The following is a 25,872-nucleotide window of genomic DNA, read 5'->3' as shown; positions in this document are numbered from 1 at the left end:
TCCTGATCAATGGAGGCTGGACGGCAGAATTGGGGGAAGGCCCAGGAGGATTTAAAAAAAAATTTTCTTGTTTTTTAGGGCCAATATTTTTTCTGCTTTGTGTTTTAGTTTTTCTTTGTAGTCTTCATTTTTTAAATTTAGTTTGTTGTTTTAAATAAACAAAAGAAACAAAACTAACAACAAACAATATATAAGAACCAAAAAAAATACAACAAAATAAAAAAAAGGTCTGTGCAGAGCCCTACCTGATAGGGATTACATTAAAAAAAATCTTCCTTTTTTTAATTTTTATTTTCTAGTTATTTCAGGCCCAATATTCAGTGATATCCCATTATTTAAGTTATCCGCATATAACTTATCCAACTAACTTGGGATATTCAGCAGCATGACTATGCATTGCTATGCTGCTAAATATTCCGTTATTTGGCGCTATTTAGCTGGATAAGTTAGATTTGATTAACTTAACTAGAGAAGTCTAAACATCAGCACTTATCCAGTTAAATTAGACAGATAAGTAGTGCTACCCCAATCTGCCCACTGCTTGCCCATTAAATATCTAGCTAACTACTTAGCTGGATAAGTGGCTTATCTAGCTAAGTGGTAACCACTGAATGTAGCTAGATATTCAGTTGCCACCACGTAGCCAGATAAGTTGCTACTTACCCAGATAAGTAGTGCTGATTCTGAATATGTGGTCATAATTTTTAATTTCAAACGATATAGTTTTAAGTTGCTGTATACAAGTTATGCCCTATAAAGAGTGGATGTAAGTTTGTGCAAGGCCATTTGTGCGGCAATTATTCAAGCATTTTCAAAGTGAACCTATGTACATAGATTCACTTTGAAAATGTTGGCTGAGGTTTGCATGTACAACTTACACACAATTTAGCCTTATGTGCACAGTTATAACATTTCTCTCTCTGATACAGACAACTAATAAAATGGTCAATGACCTTTATCATAAAGCATATGGGGCAGATCTAAACATGTATAACTTGGAGGAAAAGTAGAGACATGAAAGAGGCTTATAAAAATGCCCAAGGAATAAATTCATATGAGGTGGGCCTCTTTCAATGGAAAGGAGGCTCTAGAATGAGGAGTCATGCGATGAGGGTGAAAGAGGGTAGATGCAGTAGTATTGTAACAAAATATTTTATTATAGAAAGGGTAGGAGCCGCATGGAACAACCTCCTTGTGGAGGTGGTAAAGACATGAGCAGAGTAAGAATTCAAGAAGATATAAGACAAATGTGCCCCCCCCCTCCCCCCCATGGGTTGGCCACTAGATGACACTGGGTCCCTGCTTAGAACCTTACAACTATGAGCCTTCCATCCTTTTCAGCCCCTCCCAACATGGAGGGTTTGGATTAGATGGCTTATCCTATTTAGAGAAGCCATTGTAGGGTACCTTAGAGTCATTTTGATTTAGATTCAGATCAATGAGGATATAGTGTTTCCACTCTCTGGTGAGGCCTCCCTGCCTCATCAGGAACTTTAGATTTTTTAAGAGGTTCCTGTCTGTGCACACCCTGCTAGAGGGTTGTCCTGTATTTAGTTGCAGAGAGATAGAGTTGCTTACCTGTAACAGGTGTTCTCCCAGGATAGCAGGATGTAGTCCTCACATGTGGGTGACGTCAGCAGACTGAGCCCTATCATGGAAAACTTTACTGTCAAAGTTTCTAGAACTTTTGACTGGCACACTGAGCATGCTCAGCATGACATAATCCCTGTAGCCACAGGAGTCTCCCTTCAGTCTCATTTGTAACAAAAGGTGAGAGTGAGAAAATAAAATAATAAAACGATTTCTGACCCAACTCCGAGGATTGTGGTGGGTGGGTTTCATGAGGATTACATCCTGCTGTTCTGGGAGAATACCTGTTACAGGTAAGCAACTCTGCTTTCTCCCAGGACAAGCAGGATGGTAGTCCTCACATGTGGGTGATTAGCAAACTACAGGCTGACTCATATTTAATTGGATCAACAGCATACAACTTGTGCAATAGGCACAACAACTGGTGTACTGGTGGGAAAAATGAGGCAGCCTGAAAATCACAGCAGATGGATGTGGAAGGAGTTGGGATTATACTGGAAATAAAGTTCTTTAAGACGGATTGGCCAAAGGCAGAGTCCTGTCATCCCACCTTGTCCAGGCCGTAATGTGCTGCAAATGTGTGAAGAGAACTCCATGTTGCAGCTTTACAAATCTCAGCGATCATTACTGAACAATAATGTGCTACTGAGGTTACCATGGCTCTTACCGAGTGTGCTTTCACTCGTCCCTGGAGGGGAAGGCCTACTTTTTCATAGCAGAATTCGATACAGTCTGCTAGTCAGTTGGATAGAGTTTGTTTGCCCACTGCAACTCCTGGTTTGTTTTTATAAAAAGAAACAAAGAGTTGCGGTCTAGGTAAAATGCAAGTGTACGTTTACAATCCAAGGTGTGTAAAACTCTCTCGCCCTGGTGAGAGTGAGGCCTTGGGAAAAAGGTGGGCAGAACTATAGATTGATTCAGGTGAAAGTCCGTCATCACCTTGGGAAGGAATTTAGGGTGAGTACAGAGGACCACTCGGTCATGTAGAAACCTTGTATAGGGTGAGTATGTCACAAGTGCTTGTAACTCACTAACCCTTTGAGTAGATGTAATGGCTACTAGGAAAAGAACTTTCCATGTAAGAAACTTACTATTGCAGGAATGCAAAGGCTCAAACGGGGAGCACATGAGCCTTGTAAGTACTATGTTTAGGTCCCATTCTGTAACTGGTGGCCATAGAGGGGGCTTAAGTTGTAACAGGCCCCTCATAAATTGACTGACTAGGGGTTGCGCTGATATTGGGGCATCCCCTACTCCCTTGTGGTATGCTGAGATAGCACTAAAGTGTACTTGTACCAAGGAAGTCTGGAGACCAGAGTCTGAAAGGTGCCAGAGATAATCTAACAGAGATGGAGTAGGCAGGAAAAAGGGCCAATACATTTTTGCGTGCACCATGTGATAAATTATTCCACTTAGAACGATAGGATTTTCGTGTGGAAGGCTTTTGTGAAGCTACAAGCACTTGAGAGACATCAGTTGAAAGGTTGAGTGGTTGTAGGATCAAGCTTTCAACCCACAGGCTTTGAGGGATAGGGTTTGAAGGTTCGGATGGCGCAGCATGTCTTGGTTCTGAGTTATGAGATTGGGCGCTGTGCCCAGGTAAATGGGTTCTCGGATCAAGAGGCCGAGAAGCATGGGAAACCATACTTGTTGAAGCCAATACGGGGCTATGAGTATCATTGACCCTTTGTCCTGTTGTAGTTTCACGAGAGTTTTGGCTATTAGTGGTATCAGAGGATACGCATATAGGAGGCCTGTGTTCCAGGGGCGAGCAAAGGTGTCCATGGCTAATTTGTTTTGCTGCTTGTGCAGAGAGCAGAATCTGACTATTTTGTGATTCAGTTCGGATGCAAAGAGGTCTAATGTTGGTTGACCCCAGCGTTGGAAGATTTTTTTCGTTACCACGATCCAGTGACCACTCGTGGGGATTGAACTGTCGACTGAGGCGATCTGCTTCTACATTCTGTATGCCTGCCAAATAAGTGGCCCTGAGATGCATGGAGTGTGCAAGGGCCCAGGCCCAGAACTGCGCAGCTTCTTGGCAGAGGAGATAAGAGCCTGTGCCTCCTTGTTTGTTCAAGTACCACATTGCAACTGTGTTGTCTGTTTGTATGAGAACAGTCTTGTGTGAAAGGCAGTCTTTGAATACAAATAGAGTGTAGCATATGGCTCGAAGCTCTAGGAAGTTGATTTGAAACTTTGCTTCGAGTTGTGTCCAAGTCCCTTGGGTTTGAAGATTATTCACATGAGCTCCCCAACCCAAGTCAGATACATCTGAGGTTAAGGTCACTTGAGGAACTGGACTGCATAGAATACACCCAGGGTTTTGTAGGAACTCAAAAATGAAATTTCAGACCTATTAGTAAAAATTTGTAACCTATCAATAAATCATTCATTGTGGGGAGAACAAAAAGGCATTGAGAAGTGAGGACACGTTAGGTTGAGCTCCCGGTTTGGAATCATTTGTTGCTTTTTGATTGCCTCGAGACTACAATGCCACACACCAAAAGAAAGGAGAAGGTAAGGGAGGGAACTTCGACCCCCCCTTAAACCTTCCCCAGTTCAAACGAGAATCTGGGAGTTCTTCACCGCAGTGGGCAAATCTCCAGGAGAGTTGGCTAGAGCACCAGAGGAGGAGCAGACCGCTGTGTCTTTTGATGAGTTATCTTTGAGCCCTGGAGCACCGGTTACTCTTTCCTATCCTGCCCAAGTAGGTGGGCTAGAGCCAGTGGAATCCTTGTTGCTAGTGATGCAGCATATATAAGAAACGTTTGAGGTAGGTGTTATGATAGAGGTGTTTGGTGGATTCTCTGGGACTATAGCGATGGTATTCTCCCATGGGGAGAAGCCCCATAGGGAGCTGTAGTACCAGGCTAGACTCAGATGCACAAACACAGAGAATATATCTTTATTATACAGCTTGTATGGTTCACCAGACGTGGCAGCAGAGAGTGGATTAGTTAGCAACAGCGTAGGAGACCCGTCCCACAATGGTGGTGTAAGGCCCTGATGCAGATATCCAATAAGGCACTGTAGGAGAGACAGACTGGCAGATGTTATAACACTCCCTTATAGCTGAATAGATAGAGTTCCCAATAAGCAGTAGAGAGAGGATAGGTATCAACAGTCTGTGATCCTCAACGAAGGAGACCCGTTCCACAATGGTGGTGTAGGGCCCGAAGCAGATGGGTAGCGAGGAGTTGTAGAAGGACAGATTGGGAAATAGTACTCACTCTCTGTAGCTATCAGGTAGTATTCCAGCAGGTAGAAGAATGTCTTGCAGGCACCAGGATAGACACGAAGGCCCTCGAGGAACGAGTACCTGTAATTAGGATAAGCACCTGGAAATAAGCAAAGGGCTCCCGAGGAGTGGGTACCCAGGTTGGTAGAACCCCGAAGGGTGAAGGTAGCTTCCAGCAGGCAGTAGAAGCGGCAGAGCAGCTTCAGACCGGAACAAATCCAATCTGTTGCTAACCTGGCAAGAGTCAGCCAATGGGCAACCTTATGAAGGAGGAAGCAGTGACGTCTCTCGAGAGGGACGCCCCCAAGGTTCGCACCAACACTGCTACAAGACGTGAGGCATGCGCACGCGCGTGCCCTAGGAGGCCTCCGGTCAACATGGCGGGACGCCACACCAGAGCCACTCCGGGGTAGCCGGAGGGTGTGGCAAAGAGATGCTATGAACGCCATTCTCCCAATGCTGGTGGAGAAGGCTGAAATAGAGATGAGGCATGTCGGAAGAATCCATCTGAGACCAATGGACGCAACAGTACCCCCCTTCAAAGGGCCTCCTCCAGAGCCCCTACCTGGTCTTGGTTTCCGAGGATGTGAACGATGGTACTGGTTCAGCATCTCTTTGTCCAGAATGTTAGACATAGGTTCCCACGAGTTATTTTCTGGTCCAAACCCCTCCCATGACAGGAGGTAGTCCCATACTCTGCCTCTCTTGCATACGTCAAGAATAGAGTCTACTTTGTATTCAAGGTCCTCTTCTGAATCAACAGAAGAGGGGATCTTGTGTCTTGGTGCTGAATTTGTTGAGTATGAGTGGTTTCAGTAAAGAGATGTGAAACGCGTTATGGATCTTCATTGCTGGAGGAAGCTTGAGACTGTAGGAGAGATTGCCCAGATGTCGGAGGATGGAGAAAGGTCTGACATAGCGTGGAGCGAAGCAAGCAGAGAGCAACTTCAATCTAAGGTGCTTCATAGACAACCAGACCTTATCACCAGGCTTAAGTTCAGGAGCCTTGCCGTGATGTATGTCATAGTCTCGTTTTCCTCGAATTCCAGCCTTGATGAGCATCTCCTTTGTCTTCTTCCAAAGTTGATGAATTTCATCGGCAGTGGCTTGTGCTGTTGGGGATGACACTGAAAGCCGAAGTGGCAAAGATGGTGAAGATAGTCATCCTTATACCACTTCGAATGGTGATGATCCAGTAGATGTTGCTGGATGAGCGTCGATGGAAAACTCGGCCCACGGTAGAAGCTCAGCCCAGTCATTCTGGTGTGAACAGACATAGGCTCTGAAGAACTGTTTGAGGGTATGGATCATCCTCTCAGTTTGGCCATTGGATTGCGGATAGTAAGATGAAGTGAAGTCGAGAGTGATATCAAACTTCTTGCAAAGAGCCTTCCAGAATGTGGCTGTGAATTGTACGCCTCTGTCTGCGATGATGTGCTTGGTATTCTGTGCAGGTGGAATATGTGGCTTTGCAAGTTCACTGGCAGATGGCAAACCAGGAAGCACCACAAAGTGAGCCATTTTTGAGAATCTATCCACTATTACCCAGATAGTGTTGTTACCCCTGGAGAGGGGTAAGTCTACCACAAAGTCCGTGGCAATGTGAATCCAAGGTTCTTCCAGTATGGGTAAAGGTTGTAGTTGGCCCAAGGATGACCAGTCAGAGGCTTTTGTCTGGCACAGTTGGTACAGGCCGCTACATAAGCGAAGGTGTCTTCTCTCATAGATGGCCACCAATAGAATTTTTGCAGTCTTGCCAGGGTTCTCCGTTGACTGGGATGTCCAACCAATTTAGAGTCATGAGCCCATGCTAGTACTTTATTTCAGAGACTGGAAGGCACAATCGTCTTGCCCGCAGGTACTGGGTGAGTGGCTGAAAGAAGGACTCTCTCAGGTTCACTGATGTGTTGCGGAGCGGCAGTAGCCACAGAGGCATTCACGGAGCGGGATGCCAGTGGCCAGTGGTTGGTGTTCCACCTTCACGGAGCGGAAGGATGGAGGCCTGCCATCTCCATATTTAAAAAAAACAAAACAAAAACAGGGGTGGGCAAGAGTATGTAAAATTAACGAAGAGTTCATAAGCTATAGGTACTACCAATTATTAGGCTTATTCAATATTTGTTGATAGATAATGTGGCTTTCAATGCATACTTCACTTTCAATACATATCCAACATAGCTCTCTGCTTCAACAGCAGGGGAGAAGAAAAACTAATACTTCACGCATATCCAGCATAGCTCTCTGCTTCAACGGCAGGGGAGAAGTAAAACTAATACTTCAAACATATCCAACATTGCTCTCTGCTTCAACGGCAGGGGAGAAGTAAAACTAATAGTTCACGCATATCCAGCATAGCTCTCTGCTTCAACGGCAGGGGAGAAGTAAAACTAATACTTCACGCTTATCCAGCATAGCTCTCTGCTACAATGGCAGGGGAGAAGGTAAACAACCAATAAGGGCTGAATAACATAGTCTGGGTAAAACAAATAAGCATGGGTGTAGCTTGCTTATTGCGGCGGTTACTATCCCTAACTAATCAAGCTTGATTTTTCACTTGGATGCAGCTCCATCACTGCTCTCTCCATTAATGGTGGGTGTGAAAGGGAAATAGAACCAAAGGATACTAGGAGCCAAGAGAAACAGATAAGTATGAGAAAAAAAGAAGTGTGAGGCTTGCTGGGCAGACTGGATGGGCCGATTGGTCTTCTTCTGCCGTCATTTCTATGTTTCTATGTTTCTATGAGGCACATCTTCAGATAAGAAGGAGTGAGATAGGGCATCCGCTCTGACGTTTTTATCTCCAGGTCGGTACTTTAAGATGAAATCAAACCTGTTAAACAACAGGGACCACCTCGCCTGTCTATGGTTGAGGCATTGGGCATGATGAAGGTATTCTAGGTTTTTATGGTCATTAAAAACCATAATCTGGGGTTGAGCACCCTCCAGCCAGGGTCTCCACTCTTCAAACGCCATCTTTATCACCAACAATTCTTTATCTCCAATTCCATAGTTCCTCTCAGTCTGTGTGAATCGTCTAGAGAAGAAGAAACATGGCCGCAGGATCTTGGAGTCACTGGTTTGACTTAATACAGCCCCTACGCCAATCAGAGGCATCCACCTCGACAATAAAGGGGCATGAAGGATCCAGGTGATGGAGACATTGCTTGCTGGAGAAAGTGTCCTTCAGCTTTTGGAAAGCGGTGACAGCCTCTACAGACTAATTGGTAACATTGGCACCCTTCTTTGTCAGAGCTGTTAAAGGCACAGTTAGTGAGAAGTAATTTTTAATGAAGGTTCTATAGTAATTTGTGAATCCCAGAAACCTTCTGAGAGCCTTTAGACCAGTAGGTTGGGACCATCACTGAATGCTCTCCAGCTTTTGTGGGTCCATCTGGAACCCCTTGTTAGACATTATGTACCCAAGGAATGCTACAGATTCCTTGTGGAATTCACATTTGGACAGCTTAGTCTATAGACGGTTCTCCCGCACTCTTTGTAACACTCTCTTGACATATGAAATGTGGGTATTCAGATCTTGAGAGAAGATCAGGATGTCGTCTAATTAGACAATGATACATTGGTAGAGTATGTTGCACAGGATGTCGTTCATCATGTTTTGGAAGACAGCTGGGGCGCTGCATAAGCCGAAGGGCATCACCAAATACTCAAAGTGTCCGTCCCTGGTGTTAAAAGCTGTCTTCCATTCGTCGCCTGAATGAATGCGGACAATAGGGATGTGCAGACAAAAAGTTTTCATTGATAAGTTGATAAGTTGAAGTTGAGGGTCGATTTCGTTCAATATGGACATATGGAGAATTCCATAAGTTGAGGGTCTGTCCATACGTTCACCGGTTCCCTAAATAAAACTTTAAACCCCTCACCCTCCTTAATCCCCCCCCCCCCCCCAAGACTTACCAAAACTCCCTGGTGGTCCAGCGGGGAGTTAGGAAGCCATCCCTGCACTCATTTGCGATTTCCTCATGGCGCCGATAGCCTGTGTCACAGGGGCTGCCGTGCCATTGGTCAGCCCCTGTCACATGGTCACCGGCGCCATCTTGTACTCCTACCGCGTGACAGGTAGGTCATGTGCCAGGAGGTCACTCCGGGACCCCCGTTGGACCCAACCGGAAGTTTTGACCAGCTTGGGGGGGCCTCCTGACCCCCCCAAGCTGGCCAAAAGTTCCGGTTGGGTCCAACGGGGGTCCGGGAGCGGAGGCGCGGAGGAGCATGTGACGTCCGCGTCACTACGACGTGACGCCGACGTCACGTGCTCCTCCGCTCCCGGACCCCCGCTGGACCCAACCGGAACTTTTGGCAAGCTTGGGGGGGCCTCCTGACCCCCCCAAGCTGGCCAAAGTTCCGGTTGGGTCCAACAGGGGTCCGGGAGCGTAGGCGAGGAGGAGCACGTGACGTCCGCGTCACTTCGACATGACATCGACGTCACGTGCTCCTCGCAAAGGAATACAGGGATGGCTTCCTGACTCCCCGCTTGACCACCAGGGAGTTTTGGTAAGTCTTGGGGGGGTCAGGAGGGTGGGGGGTTTAAGTGTTTATTTAGGTTCAACGTATTCAACATAGCTATGTTGAATACGTTGGAACTCGCGATGCGTTTCTCCTCAAACCTTTTTTTTCTCTTTTAAAAATAGAAGTTACGTTTTACATATGCGTTCAAAACGAATGCACACCCCTAGCGGACAAGGTTATACGCTCCTTTAAGATCCAGCTTGGAGAAGATTTTAGCCCCTTGTAGGCGGTCAAACAGCTCAGAGATGAGTGGTAAGGGATAGTGGTCTTTGACCGTGATCTCGTTTAGACCATGATAATAAATACATGGGCATAGGGTACGTCCTTCCCCACAAAGAAAAACCCTGCTCCTGCAGGAGACTTGGATGGCCGTATGAAACCTTTTTGTAGATTTTCTTGGATGTATTCCAACATCGCTTTGTTCTCCACCACCGAGAGTGGGTAAACTATTCCATTGGGTGGTTCGGTGTTCAGTTTCAAGTTGATCACACAGTCATAAGATCTGTGTGGAGGAAGGATATCAGCAGCTTCTATAGAGAACACATCTTGAAATGATGCATATTGTAGGGATGTGAATCGTTTTTCAACGATTAAAATTATCGTCCGATACATTTAATATCGTCTTAAATCGTTAAAGAACACAATACAATAGAAATTCTAACGATTTATCGTTAAAAATCATTAAATCGTGTTAGTGCACACTAACGGGAGTTAGTGCGCACTAACGATTGTTAGTGCGCACTAACGATTGTTAGTGCGCACTAACAGAAAATGATACAATTTGACACTTTCCAGGTCAGTAAAGGTCAGTTAGGAATGAATATATATTTCTATTGGCTGGCTGCCCTCTTATCTATTGATGTTACCAAGGTTCCCACTGAGGTGATGGTTGGGGGGATGGGAAATGGAAACTGTTGGTAGCTTGACAAAAAAGTAATGTGATCAGTCAATGTGACTAGAAATTGTGCCCTATTCCTGATACCAGGAGTGTTGTGATCTTCCTGCAGGCAGTGCCCTATCCCTGATACCTGGATGTTGTGCCCTACCCTGATACCTGGAGTGTTGTGATCTTCCTGCACACAGTGCCCTATCCCTGATACCTGGAGTGTTGTGATCTTCCTGCACACAGTGGCCTATCCCTGATACCAGGGGTGTTGTGATCTTCCTGCACTCAGTGCCCTATCCCTGATACCTGGAGTGTTGTGATCTTCCTGCTCACAGTGCCCTAACCCTGATACCTAGAGTGTTGTGATCTTCCTGCACTCAGTGCCCTAACCCTGATACCTGGAGTGCTGTGATCTTCCTGCACACAGTGCCCTATCCCTGATACCGGGATGTGTGCAAGAAGATCACAACACCCCTGCTATCAGGGATAGGGCACTGTGTGCAGGAAGATCACAACACCCCTGGTATCAGGGTTAGGGCACTGTGTGCAGGAAGATCACAACACCCCTGGTATCAGGGATAAGGCACTGTGTGCAGGAAGATCACAACACCCCTGGTATCAGGGTTAGGGTATCCCTAATACCAGGAATGTTCTGATCTTCCTGCACACAGTGCCCTAACCCTGATACCAAGGGTGTTGTGATCTTCCTGCACACAGTGCCCTATCCCTGATACCAGGGGTGTTGTGATCTTCCTGCACACAGTGCCATATCCCTGATAATGGGAGTGTTGTGATCTTCCTGCACACAGTGCCCTAACCCTCATACCAGGGGTGATGTGATCTTCCTGCACACAGTGCCCTAACCCTGATACCTGGAGTGTTGTGATCTTCCTGTACACAGTGCCCTAACCCTGATACCTGGAGTGCTGTGATCTTCCGGCACACAGTGCCCTAACCCTGATACCTGGAGTGCTGTGATCTTCCGGCACACAGTGCCCTAACCCTGATACCTGGAGTGTTGTGATCTTCCTGCACACAGTGCCCTATCCCTGATACCTGGAGTGTTGTGATCTTCCTGCACACAGTGCCCTAACCCTGATACCTGGAGTGTTGTGATCTTCCTGCACACAGTGCCCTAACCCTGATACCTGGAGTGTTGTGATCTTCCTGCACACAGTGCCCTAACCCTGATACCTGGAGTGTTGTGATCTTCTGGCATACAGTGCCATATCCCTGATAATGGGAGTGTTGTGATCTTCCTGCACACAGTGCCCTATCCCTGATACCTGGAGTGTTGTGATCTTCCTGCACACAGTGCCCTATCCCTGATACCAGGGGTGTTGTGATCTTCCTGCACTCAGTGCCCTATCCCTGATAATGGGAGTGTTGTGATCTTCCTGCACACAGTGCCCTAACCCTGATACCAGGGGTGTTGTGATCTTCCTGCACACAGTGCCATATCCCTGATAATGGGAGTGTTGTGATCTTCCTGCACACAGTGCCCTAACCCTGATACCAGGGGTTTTGTGATCTTCCTGCACACAGTGCCCTAACCCTGATACCAGGAGTGTTGTGATCTTCCTGCACACAGTGCCCTAACCCTGATACCAGGGGTGTTGTGATCTTCCTGCATGCAGTGCCATATCCCTGATGATGGGAGTGTTGTGATCTTCCTGCACACAGTGCCCTAACCCTGATAGCAGGGGTGTTGTGATCTTCCTGCACACAGTGCCCTATCCCTGATACCAGGGGTGTTGTGATCTTCCTGCACTCAGTGCCATATCCCTGATAATGGGAGTGTTGAGATCTTCCTGCACACAGTGCTGTATCCCTGATACCAGGGGTGTTGTGATCTTCCTGCACACAGTGCCATATCCCTGATACCAGGAGTGTTGTGATCTTCCTGCACACAGTGCCCTAACCCTGATACCAGGGGTGTTGTGATCTTCCTGCATGCAGTGCCATATCCCTGATAATGGGAGTGTTGTGATCTTCCTGCACACAGTGCCCTAACCCTGATACCAGGGGTGTTGTGATCTTCCTGCACACAGTGCCCTATCCCTGATACCAGGGGTGTTGTGATCTTCCTGCACTCAGTGCCATATCCCTGATAATGGGAGTGTTGAGATCTTCCTGCACACAGTGCCATATCCCTGATACCAGAGTTTGGTTGTGATCTTCCTGCACACATGCCATATCCCTGATACCAGGAGTGTTGTGATCTTCCTGCACACAGTGCCCTAACCCTGATACCAGGGGTGTTGTGATCTTCCTGCATGCAGTGCCATATCCCTGATAATGGGAGTGTTGTGATCTTCCTGCACACAATGCCCTAACCCTGATACCGGGAGTGTTGTGATCTTCCTGCACGCAGTACCCTTTTCCCTGATAGCAGGGGTGATGTGATCTTCCTGCACTCAGTGCCCTATCCCTGATACTGGGAGTGTGCTATCCCTGATACTAGGAGTGTTGTGATCTTCCGGCACACAGTGCCATATCCCTGATACCAGGAGTGTTGTGATCTTCCTGCACGCAGTGCCCTATCCCTGATACCAGGGGTGTTGTTATCTTCCTGCATGCAGTGCTGTATCTCTGATACTGGGAGTGTTGTGATCTTCCTGCACACAGTACCCTATCCTTGATACTGGGAGTGCCCTATCCCTGATACTGGGAGTGTTGTGATCTTCCGGCACATAGTGCCCTAACCCTGATACCGGGAGTGTTGTGATCTTCCTGCACGCAGTGCCCTATTCCATGATACCAGGGGTATTGTGATCTTCCTACACTCAGTGCCATATCCTGATACTGGGAGTGTTGTGATCTTCCGGCACACAGTGCCCTAACCCTGATACCTGGAGTGTTGTGATCTTCCTGCACACAGTACCCTATCCCTGATACCGGGATGTGTGCAAGAAGATCACAACACCCCTGCTATCAGAGATAGGGCACTGCATGCAGGAAGATCACAACACTCCCAGTATCAGGGTTAGGGCACTGTGTGCCGGAAGATCACAACACTCCCAGTATCAGGATATGGCACTGAGTGTAGGAAGATCACAATACCCCTGGTATCATGGAATAGGGCACTGCGTGCAGGAAGATCACAACACTCCCGGTATCAGGGTTAGGGCACTATGTGCCGGAAGATCACAACACTCCCAGTATCAGGGATAGGGCACTCCCAGTATCAAGGATAGGGTACTGTGTGCAGGAAGATCACAACACTCCCAGTATCAGAGATACAGCACTGCATGCAGGAAGATAACAACACCCCTGGTATCAGGGATAGGGCACTGCGTGCAGGAAGATCACAACACTCCTAGTATCAGGGATAGCGCACTCCCAGTATCAGGGATAGGGCACTGAGTGCAGGAAGATCACATCACCCCTGCTATCAGGGAAAAGGGTACTGCGTGCAGGAAGATCACAACACTCCCGGTATCAGGGTTAGGGCACTGTGTGCAGGAAGATCACAACACTCCCATTATCAGGGATATGGCACTGCATGCAGGAAGATCACAACACCCCTGGTATCAGGGTTAGGGCACTGTGTGCAGGAAGATCACAACCAAACTCTGGTATCAGGGATATGGCACTGTGTGCAGGAAGATCTCAACACTCCCATTATCAGGGATATGGCACTGAGTGCAGGAAGATCACAACACCCCTGGTATCAGGGATAGGGCACTGTGTGCAGGAAGATCACAACACCCCTGGTATCAGGGTTAGGGCACTGTGTGCAGGAAGATCACAACACTCCCATTATCAGGGATATGGCACTGCATGCAGGAAGATCACAACACCCCTGGTATCAGGGTTAGGGCACTGTGTGCAGGAAGATCACAACACTCCTGGTATCAGGGATATGGCACTGTGTGCAGGAAGATCACAACACCCCTGGTATCAGGGATACAGCACTGTGTGCAGGAAGATCTCAACACTCCCATTATCAGGGATATGGCACTGAGTGCAGGAAGATCACAACACCCCCATTATCAGGGATATGGCACTGAGTGCAGGAAGATCACAACACCCCTGGTATCAGGGATAGGGCACTGTGTGCAGGAAGATCACAACACCCCTGCTATCAGGGTTAGGGCACTGTGTGCAGGAAGATCACAACACTCCCATCATCAGGGATATGGCACTGCATGCAGGAAGATCACAACACCCCTGGTATCAGGGTTAGGGCACTGTGTGCAGGAAGATCACAACACTCCTGGTATCAGGGTTAGGGCACTGTGTGCAGGAAGATCACAAAACCCCTGGTATCAGGGTTAGGGCACTGTGTGCAGGAAGATCACAACACTCCCATTATCAGGGATATGGCACTGTGTGCAGGAAGATCACAACACCCCTGGTATCAGGGTTAGGGCACTGTGTGCAGGAAGATCACAACACTCCCATTATCAGGGATATGGCACTGAGTGCAGGAAGATCACAACACCCCTGGTATCAGGGATAGGGCACTGTGTGCAGGAAGATCACAACACCCTTGGTATCAGGGTTAGGGCACTGTGTGCAGGAAGATCACAACACTCCCATTATCAGGGATATGGCACTGCATGCAGGAAGATCACAACACCCCTGGTATCAGGGTTAGGGCACTGTGTGCAGGAAGGTCACAACACCCCTGGTATCAGGGTTAGGGCACTGTGTGCAGGAAGATCAGAACACTCCCATTATCAGGGATATGGCACTGAGTGCAGGAAGATCACAACACCCCTGGTATGAGGGATAGGGCATTGTGTGCAGGAAGATCACAACACCCCTGGTATCAGGGTTAGGGCACAAGTTCTAGTCACATTGACTGATCACATTACTTTTTTTGTCAAGCTACCAACTGTTTCCATTTCCCATCCCCCATATATTGTCAGTGGGAGCCTTGGTAACATGAATAAATAAGAGGGCAGCCAATAGGAATACATATTCATTCCTAAACTGACCTGAAAAGTGTCAAATTGTATCATTTTCTGTTAGTGCGCACTAGCAATGGTTAGTGCGCACTAACTCCCGTTAATGGGCACTAATCGGAAAAAATGATTTTTTTAACTAAAAAATCGTGCCAAACACGATTTTCTTCTCCTGCCAGACAATTTCGATTGTTAAGACGATAGGGCACACGATTCACACCTCTAGAAAAGTTATGCTTATTTTAATGTAGAGCTCATAGACTAATCTACTGTAATGTTCTAAGTACTGTGTGTTGGTGCCTTTCTGTCTTTTCCTGAATAATTTCTCTCTATTCTCTCATCTCTTTGTAAAATGCTTGTTTAAAAAGCCATGTTTTTAAACTTTTCTTGAATGCCTTGAGTTCACTTTGTAGTCTGATCTCTGGAGGCATTGAGTTCCAGGTTATGGGTCCTGCTAGTGATAGGGCTCTTTCTCTCACTTGTGTCAGTCTTGCTGTTTTAACTGATGGAATGGTTAGCAGTGCTTTATTTGCTGATCGGAGGTTCCTGTGTGGAGTGTGTACCCGTAATGCTGTGTTCAGCCAATCTGATTTCTCATCATAAATTAGTTAGTGAATGATACATAGGGCTTTGTATTTAATTCTGTGTTCAATTGGTAGCCAATGTAACTCTGCTAGGGTTTCAGTTATATGGTCCCTCCTTCTTTTTACGGTTAGTATTCTAGCTGCTGTGTTCTGAAGTATTTGCTGTGGTCTTAATGTCGTATTAGGTAGTCCTACCATAAGGACATTGCAGTAGTCCATGCTGGAGAAAATTAGTGCCTGCAGAATTGTTCGGAAGTCATTTTGAGTTAGTAGTGGTTTACATTTTCTGAGTACCATGAGCTTTGCATAACCTTCCTTTACTTTTAGTGATATGTGTTGTTTTAGATTGATTTCAGGATCTATAATTATTCCCAAGTTACGTACTTTTCCAGTTAGTTCAATTTTCTGGTTGTCTTTGAGTATTATTGAGGTTTGACTGATTTCAGAATTTTTTCGTTCTAAGTGTAGAAATTCTGTTTTATCAATATTAATTACAAGTTCCATTTGTGTCAGTAGTTGTTTTATAATGCTTAGGTACATGTTGGCTAAGTTTAATGTTTTCTCTAAAATGTTCTCTATGGGTAGAATTAGTTGGATGTCTTCGGCGTAAATGTAGTGTATAATTCCTAGCCCTGCAAGTAAGTGGCATAATTGCAGCATGTATATGTTAAAAAGGGTCGCGGATAGGGCTGATCCCTGCAGAACTCCTGTTTTGAGATTAATTTTTTCTGATAATGTGTTGTTGATCTGAACTTGGAAAAACCTGTTTTCAAGGTATGAACTGAACCATTTTAATGTTAGACCGTGTAATTCGATTTCCTCCAGTCTATTTAGTAGTATTTTATGGTTTACTGTGTCAAAGGCTGCCGATAGGTCAAGCATTAGTAGAATGTAGTGTTTACTACTATCAAAGCCTCTTAGAATGTTATCTGTTAGAGAGAGGAGCAGAGTCTCAGTGCTGTAGTGTGTACGAAATCCGTGTTGAGATGGGTACAGTATGTTGTTGTTGTCCAGATGCTCAGCTAACTGTTTCTGTACTGTTTTCTCTATTAGTTTAGCTATTAAAGGAAGATTTGATACTGGTCTGTAGTTGTTTAGGATAAGGGGATCACTGTTTTTTTTCTTAATTATTGGTTTTATTATTGCTCCTTTCAGTGTATCTGGCATTATTCCTTCTTCTAGGGATAGGTGTATGATTTTAGTCAGCGTATGGGCGACTATGTTAGCTGACTTCTTCAGTTCAATTGTAGGTATTGTGTCAATTTTGTGTGGGGCAGGGTTTACCTTTTTTAGCATGTGTTCCACTTCAATTACAGATATCTCAGTGAAAGATGTCCATGGGTTGACATCCTTTTTTTGCATTTTAATTTCTTGGTTGGCAGCGTTTGGAAGTTTGTCTCTCAATTTAGTAATTTTGCCACTGAAAAATGTGGCAATTTTGTTACATGTTGTTTCTGGTAGGTTTTGTGTTGATTCCTGTTTGTCACTGGTTAGGTTTGAAACTATTGAGAATAGTGTTCTTGGATTATTTGCAAATTTTTCTATTTTATTGCTGAAATATTCTCTCTTAACATTGAGTATTAGCTGTTTGTAGAAAGCTAGATGCTTTCTGTATTTAGTTAGGTTCTCAGGTGTTTTGTGTTTTCTCCATTTTCTTTCCAATGCTCTGAGGGTCCTTATTTATTTATTTATTTATTTATTTAAGGTTTTTTTATACCGGCATTCATGAAGCGCTCACATCATGTCGGTTTACATAAAAAACAGGGGTGCAAGAATACAATAAAAACATAGATAGACGTGATGAGGAAATGCAGTTACAATTAACAAGGACTATTGAACTTGGGTAGAGGAAATAAAGATAGATAGAAGAAATTAATTATATACAAGGAGATGAGGTACAGCTGCTGTGTAGGATATCTTGCTGGTGAGGTGCATTAATTGGAGTTCGGGAAAGCTTTTACTTTTGCATTATGCCAGGGGTTATTTTGTCTTGCTTCATTTTTTTTTCTGTATTGATTTGATGGGGTTTATTTCATCAGCTATTTTTTTGGTTGTTTCTAGCCATGATTCTGTGGCAGAACTGCTGTTGTTGAAATCGATGTCTGTTAGTTTATCTTCTAGTTTATCATTTAGTTTTTCAATATTAAAAGGTGGTCTGTATTTGAATTCTAAGGGTTTATGAATTTGTTTGATTTGGGGTTTAAGGAATTTTATGTCAGAATGAATAAGGAAATGGTCTGACCATGGAATTTGTGTGTATTCAGATTTGCCGTGTTCTAGATAAGTGTGGTTGATGAAGGTGAGATCCAGTGAATGTCCTGCTTTACGTGTTGGTTTGTTTGTTATTAGCGAGAAGCCTAATGCTGTCATAGCATCTAATAGTGCTTGGCATGCGTTGGATAAAGAGTGGGCATCCATGTGAAGATTAAAATCTCCTAACACTATGGTTGGTCTAGAGATGTTTAAGTGTGTGGTAAGGAATTCAATTAGTGGTGATATATTTAATTCTAGGAGGCTCGGTGGGCAGTAGATAAGGCATATTTGTATATTGTTGGTATCAAAAATGGCAATTTCATGATTTTGGGGGGTGTTATTTGGATAGGTTTACATTTAAAGGTTTTTTCAATAATTAGTAAGAGACCTCCACCGCGTTTGTTTATTCTGGGGACTGAAAAAACTTCGTAATTTGTGTGCGCTATTTGGTTTTTTAGAACTATGTCTGCTTTTTTTAACCATGCTTCTGTTATTGCAACAAAGTTTGGTTTATTGTCATACAGTAAATCCGTGGTGATTGGGAATTTCTTTGCAACTGAATGTGCATTTACTAGGATGAATGTTAGCATGATTAGTTTGTTTATTGCAGGGGATTTGGAAATAGAAAGAGGGTCCTTTTTTATCTTTACCAAATTATTGCGTGAGGATTTTATTGTCTTTTTTGTTCTCTCCCTGGTATTGTTTCTAAAGTACGGTAATTGTTCTCATATTTACCTTTGTTCATGCAGATGGACAGTCTATTTATAAATCAGCTTGTGACTGAAATTGCTAGTTATCTTGGGTAACACCTGATTTGTCCGTAATATTTAGAAAGTGCCTTCAAACTACTACATTTGTTAAAAAGGATATTTCAATAGAAAGTACTGCTTTAAATACTTTAATGTAACCGGGGTTAGTGTACATGCACAAATAAAAATAGCTTACCTTAAAGTTCCTTTCATAATACATGCATCAGCGTCACAGGCACAACTCTCAGTATCATGGTCCATTAGAAGGGAATGACCCACTTCATGTGCAAATGTGATTGCAGCCTTCTCTAATGTATAAACATACTAGATAAGGCAACAAAAAAAAAAAAAAAAGAAAATGTAATTAAATGATAATGTTAATTTTATGTTATTAAACTTATAAGGGCAGCAGAACTAAAAATACTATAGATTCAGGTAACAGCACAACAGCCTTTTCATATGAAAATAATATTGAATAATATTTATGAAGTATATAAATAAATAATATTTCTGATGTATAGAAATATAATAAATAAAACAAACTTGAGCTCGGACTTTGTAGCATTACTTATTTATTGATTGATTTGTATTCTGCTTTTCAAGCACTGCAAAGAATATTACAGGATATTCAGGTACTGTAGGAGCTCAATTAGAAACAGAGAATTTTTCTGGCTTGATTTTCAATTATTGAGACCTTATTTTGAAGTGTGGGGAGGGGGGGGGGGGCAAATTTTTCATTGCTTTTATTTACATTGCTTTTTTTGTTTTGCTGGGTACTGCTTCTATTTAGAGAAGGATTTTAGAAGGGAAAGGGCTCCCTCCTATCTCCTCTCACCCCAACTCCCACTCACCCCGACCTTCCATTCTAAATTTGTAAACTGTAACCCACTAATTAGGGGATTGAATACACAGAAAATCTTGACATTAATTGGCAGAGAAACATAAGGAAGTAATTTAAATAAATTTTGTCATTTGTGAAACCAGTACACTTAAGTAAAATCCAGAGAAAGCTTAATTAGCATTTTTATTTATTTAAGTAAAACATTTCTCTCACTCCATCCACATCTCTGGGTGGGATACAATAAAATTAACATAAAAGCCTGAAACTGAAGAATCTGATTAACAGTTATACATTCTGTAAAACATGATGTAAATCAGTCAAGAAAATATGCACCAGTTCAAATATTGCTTGTAGCATTAAGAACCATTATATTGGCAGTAATGCAACTTCTGCTCGAAGATGGAGATGTTATCAGACACCAACAGACATTAGGCTGTTCAGATGACCAGATGAAATGTCCTCAGTTTTATCAGGAGGTGGCGGACCTCACGCGTCACCTAGATAGGATTTAAGACAGTGTTGGGGAGGAGCCGGCTGTCCTGGTACATGTGGACAACAACGACGCAGGAAAATGTGGGAGGGAGGTTCTGGAAGCCAAATTTAGGCTCTTAGGTAGACAACTTAGATCCATAACCTCCAGGGTAGCATTCTCTGAAATGCTCCCTGTTCCACGCGCAGGTCACCAGAGGCAGGCAGAGCTCTAGAGTCTCAATGCGTGGATGAGACGATGGTGCAAGGAAGAGGGATTCAGTTTTGTTAGGAACTGGGGAACCTTTTGGGGAAGGGGGAGTCTTTTCCAAAGGGATGGGCTCCACCTTAACCAGGGTGGAACCAGACTGCTGGTGCTAACTTTTAAAAAGGAGATAGAGCAGCTTTTAAACTAGAACAAAGGGGAAAGCCGACAGTCACTCAGCAGTGCATGGTTCGGAGAGAGGTATCTTCAAAGGATACTAATGATGCATTAGAATTAGGGCATCCCAACAGTGAGGTTCCAATAATAAGAAAAGTAGTCCAAGTGCTGTAACTAAAAATTCACCTGAGCTAAAAAAAATTCTAACTTATCCTTATCAATTAAAATGCAAAATGAAGGGGGGTGGAGCCAAGATGGCGACCAGACCGGTAACGCTGTGACTTGCTCCGGAGAAGTTTCACTCTGAACTGTTTTTCATTTGAGTAGAAATGCCGCCGAAACGCAAGGGGAAGCTAAGGATTTACCCTTCTAATCCTTCCCAGCCCACCGGGCAAAAGACCATCGCGCAGTGTATCGCAGAAGCAGAAAAAAAGGGAGTGAGAGGCCCGGCTGCCGAGTCGCAGGGAGGAGAATGCGACCCGACCTCGGAGGAAATATCCCTCACCCCGCCAGACATTCGCTTACCTCCCGCTGAGCGGGGAACATCGACGCCGTGTTCAGCTCTACCTCCCGGAGTGGAGTAGCTAGAGTTTAGAACTGAGGGGACTGCCGAGATGATGACCCCCGTTCCTTCTGAGAAAATCGGAGAGACAACAGCAGGAGACGCTCGGAGCCAGGAGGAGAAGGAGGGGGTAAGCTCCGACACGCTCAGTTTGAGCATTTTTACTCCAAAACCAGCGGTGGTGACTTTAGACTCACTATGGAGTCTGACCTCGGCATTAGCAAAAACGGTTTCAGAGTGCTCGGTGAAAATAAATACTGTTTCACAACAGCTTGAAGCATTAAATAATAACTATGAAGGAAATAGAAGGGAAACCTCAGAGAAAATAACAACGATAGAAAGGGATGTGAAGAAAATAAAAGAAGTGCAAGTAAATATAATACAAGATTATGGTGTGGTAAACAGGAAGATTGAAAATATTGAGAATTTTCTAAGACATTTGAATCTGAGGATAATAAACTTTCCAAGGGTGATCGGAGAAATACCTAAAATTACCTTAAATCGTTACCTGGTTGATATATTGGAAATAACTCCAGAAAAAATCCCCCCTTTGAAAAAAGTTTATTTTTTGCCTGTGCGCAAAGCCCAGTTAAATCACCAGATGCCACAGAATGTCTTAGAGAATCTGACGGACTTTCTAGAATTTTCTAGTTATGAAATAGCTGAAAGAACTACGCTATTAATATCTTTCTTCAATGAAGTGGATCAAGGAATAATTATGAAGGCGTACTTCAAAAAGATCAAGGAAAACTTTATGGGTTCCTGGATAAGGATTTTTCCGGACTTCACAAAAACTACCCAAACCAAGCGTAAAAACTTTTTAGCTCTGAAGTCAGAAGTAATAGCCATGGGGGCAACATATTTGTTGAGGTTCCCGTGCAAATGCGTTGTGAGGTTTGAAAATAATAGTTATATCTTTTTTCAGCCTGAGCAACTGAAAAATTTTGTTGATGCCAAGCGTATAATACCTACTTAAGGTAGCAGTTAGAATGTTATAAGAATATGCTGCTGATCTGGTAACCAAAGTTTTGTGTTAAATAAAAAAGAAGATTTCCTATTTTTCTCCTTAAATTGTAAGCAACACCCCCCCCCCCCCCCCCTCTTCCAAGGTTTGGGGTCTAATTTCTGTAGAGTGCTGGGGAATATATGTTGCAGTATTTGAAGTAATGATTAATATATATATTGATTTTCCTTGTACCAACACGATACATAATTTACCGCAAAGTTTTTATGCTTTGTAATATTGTTTAAAACTTAATAAAGATTAAATAAAAAAAAAAAATGCAAAATGAAAATACAAACAAAAACAAACTTTGAAATGTTTGTATGCTAATGCCTTAAGTCTAAGAAGTAAGATGGGAGAATTAGAATGTATAGCAGTGAATGATGACATAGACTTAATTGGCATCTCAGAGACATGGTGGAAGGAGGACAACCAATGGGACAGTGCTATACCGGGGTACAAATTATATCGCAATGACAGAGAGGAGCACCCGGGAGGCAGTGTGGTACTTTATGTCTGGGATGGCATAGAGTCTAGAGATGTGAATCATGTGCCCGATCGTCTTAACGATTGGGTTCGGCTGGAGGGAGAAAAAAATCTGATCGCTGAAGATGTGAATCAGAATCGGTTCCGATTCACATTGTTAATTTTTTTTTAGTGAGGCCCGACCCTTTAAAATTGACCCCTTACCTTCCCCCACCCCCCCCCCCCCGAACCCCCCCCAAAATGTTTTACGAGTACCTGGTGGTCCAGTGGGGGCGTGGGGACAGATCTCCCGCTCTCGGGCCATCGGCGCCATTTTGACTGCCACTCAAAAATGGCACCGATGGCCCGATTAAAAAAAACCCCACCCGATCCTTTAAAAATGACCCCTTAGCTTCCCCCACCCTCCCGATCCCCCCAAAACATTTTTAAATTACCTGGTGCTCTAGTGGTGGTCCCGGGAGCGATCTCCCATTCTCGGGCCGTCGGCTGCCAATCATAAAGATGGCGCCAATGGCCCTTTGCCCTTACCATGTGACAGCGGCCATCTTTACGATCCTTCCCCATGCCCCCACTGGACCACCAGGTACTCGTAAAAAGCTTTGGGGGGGTTCGGGGAGGTGGGGGAAGGTAAGGGATTAGTTTTATAGGGTCGGGGTGGGTTTAGGGGTTGTTTTGGTGTGCCGGTTTTCGCGCCCTCCCACCAAATAACTCCCGTTATTCTATTGTATCGCGCACTGTACCGATTTTTGACGATTTAAAAAATATCAGACGATTTTTTTAAATCGTCAAAAAACGATTCACATCCCTAATAGAGTCCAACAGGATAAACATCCTGCACGAGACTAAATGCACAACTGAATCTTTAGGGGTAGAAATCCCTTGTGTGTCGGGGAAGACTATAGTGATAGGAGTATACTACGGTCGACCTGGTCGAGATGGTGAGACTAACAGTGAAATGCTAAGAGAAATTAGGAAAGCTAACCAAATTTGTAGTGCGGTAATAATGGGAGACTTCAATTACCCAAATCAGAGAAGTGCAGAGCATAGAACGTTTAGTCCTGATCAAAGGAGATTCCAATCATTTAATGCAAGAACAAATCCGAAATTTTATTGCGGCAACTCCACTGCATAATGTTAACACAGCAAGCAATTTTCAAGGTGCCCCAACACGGACCCGTGTTTCGCCGGTGGCTGTATCGGGGGGACCAACAGGGATTCAATCAATCTGCAATTTTAAAATGGTTAAAGATCAGGACAACAAACAATGGACTGAAGCCGGTGTACAACTTGAAACAGTAAAATCAACATACCTTGGTGCAAGTGTTCATAAGATGGCAGGGAGTGCATTTACCCTTAGTACAACCAGGTATTTTAAAGGCAGAATTTGGGCGCCAAACTGCAGGTGAACAAATCACCTTTCTCGCGGGAACCAATCACCGGTTCCCAAGAGGCATTGCGCACCAGGCAGGTACACAGACGGGCAACCAGTAACAGTATGAGAAATAGATAAGATTAAGAGAGCAGATTAGGAGAACAGATGCCATTCAATCTCCCGATTTAGTCCTTTAGGAGACACAGTGTCCAGAGTAAAAATCCATTTTTGTTCTTGTCGGCCCAAATATTCTGTGTAATTCCCACCCCGGATTGGTTTAGAAACTACCTCAATTACAGCAAACCAAAGGTCAGAGATGGTATGAGACGAACTTATCCAGTGTGCTACCAAGGGTTCTTGATCACGAGACGTACGAATATTTGAACAATGTTCAAAAATTCGGGTTTTGATTTTTCGTGAAGTTTTTCCGACATAGAGTAAGGGACAAGGACACTTAATCACATAAATGACACCCTGTGATGTACAGTCAGAGTTAGATTTTAAATAAAAAATTCTATGAGTAGTAGGATGTTGAATGAATGAAAGGGTCTCCGTATGGGGGCAAGCTGTACAGTCACCACACGGACGGTGTAAATAATCTCCAGAAGAGGTCGCGTCAACCCTCCCTTGGTATGCATGTGCCAATCTATCCCGTAAATTGCGCCCTCTACGGAAGGTGAACCGAAGAGCACCCTGGAACATCTGGTGTAAAGATAAAGAATGCCAATGTGTGCGTACAATTTTAATCACTTCCCGACTTAGAGGGGAGAAGGGAAGGATACAGTTATTAGAGGGCTCTGATGGAGAGGACTGAAGTAAGAAAAGTAAATCATGGTTCACATATAATGCTCGTTTAAAAGCATTCCGGATCACTTTTCTAGGATAACCTCTAGCCAAAAAACGAGAAGTCATAATTTGTGCCTGTTTCAAAAATTCTTCACGAGTGGAACAAAGACGCCGTAATCTTAAAAATTGACCATTTGGAATATTATTACGGAGATTTCTCGGATGGCAGCTATCAAAAGCTAATAAGGTGTTCTTATCTGTTGTTTTACGAAAAATAGTGGTGTGAAAAGTATTATCTTGGACAAAAACCAAAATATCCAAAAAAGAAATAGATAACGCAACTATAGCAAAATTAAACTGAAGGTGTTGGTTAAGTGAATTTAACCAATCTACAAACATTAGAAATTGAACATCAGTACCCCGCCAGATAATAAAGATGTCATCTATAAATCATAATGCTATATGAGTAGACCAGTCCGATGAGTAAATGTAAGTCTCTTCAAATTTAGCCACATACAGGCACGCAAGGCTAGGGGCCATAGTGGCCCCCATCGCTGTGCCTTTAACTTGTTGGTAGAACTTACCCTCAAAACAAAAAAGGTTTTTAGTAAGAGCAATTTCAGCTAATTTCAAAATAAAAGATGTAGAGATACGGCAAGGGGCAGGACGAGAGTCCAGGGCTTCTTCAATAACTCATAGGGCTTCAAACTGCGAGATGTTAGAATATAGAGATACTATATCCAATGTAACAAAAAAGAATTGATCTGACGGGGGAGACAATGAATCCAAAATAGAGATAAAGTGAGAGGAGTCACGAATATATGATTTAATTAAAGGGACCAATGGTTTTAGAAAAAGGTCCACAAATTTTGAAAGTGGCTCGAGTAAAGAACCAATCCCGGCCACTATTGGACGACCAGGTGGGTTCTCTATACTTTTATGAATCTTCGGAAGGGTGTATAAGACAGGAATGATGGGATACTCTCTTAGCAAAAATTTACTTTCACATGGTGTCAACATTTTCATATCTAAAGCTTGTTGAACTACAGGTTCAATCAGTGATCTTAAATGGGCAGTAGGGTCATCAGGAAGAGGGCAGTAAAAAGCAGTATCACTCAGTTGCCAATGTATCTCGGTGTCATATTGTACCTTATTCTGTATGACAATCCCACCCCCCTTATCTGCTGGTTTTATTACAATGTTAGGATCATCTTCTAAACTCTTTATAGCCC

The 25,872-nt window shown here is 44.0% G+C and overlaps 1 protein-coding gene across 1 annotated transcript in view; it reads right to left on the bottom strand.

Moving 5' to 3' along the window:
* Nucleotides 1-19,051, bottom strand: part of LOC115092773 (disintegrin and metalloproteinase domain-containing protein 9-like) — an 868,617-nt gene extending 849,566 nt beyond the window's left edge. The window contains exon 1 of the mRNA XM_029604075.1: nt 18,937-19,051. Coding sequence (XP_029459935.1) covers nt 18,937-19,001 — 65 coding nt within the window. The 5' untranslated portion in view covers nt 19,002-19,051. The remainder of the gene's footprint in view (nt 1-18,936) is intronic.
* Between the last annotated feature and the right edge of the window lie 6,821 nt (nt 19,052-25,872).

The sequence above is a fragment of the Rhinatrema bivittatum genome, chromosome 5, assembly GCF_901001135.1.
Source record: "Rhinatrema bivittatum chromosome 5, aRhiBiv1.1, whole genome shotgun sequence".
NCBI lineage: Eukaryota > Metazoa > Chordata > Amphibia > Gymnophiona > Rhinatrematidae > Rhinatrema > Rhinatrema bivittatum.
Note: the sequence above shows the minus strand (reverse complement) of the source record. Positions and strands in the feature narration are given on the sequence as shown.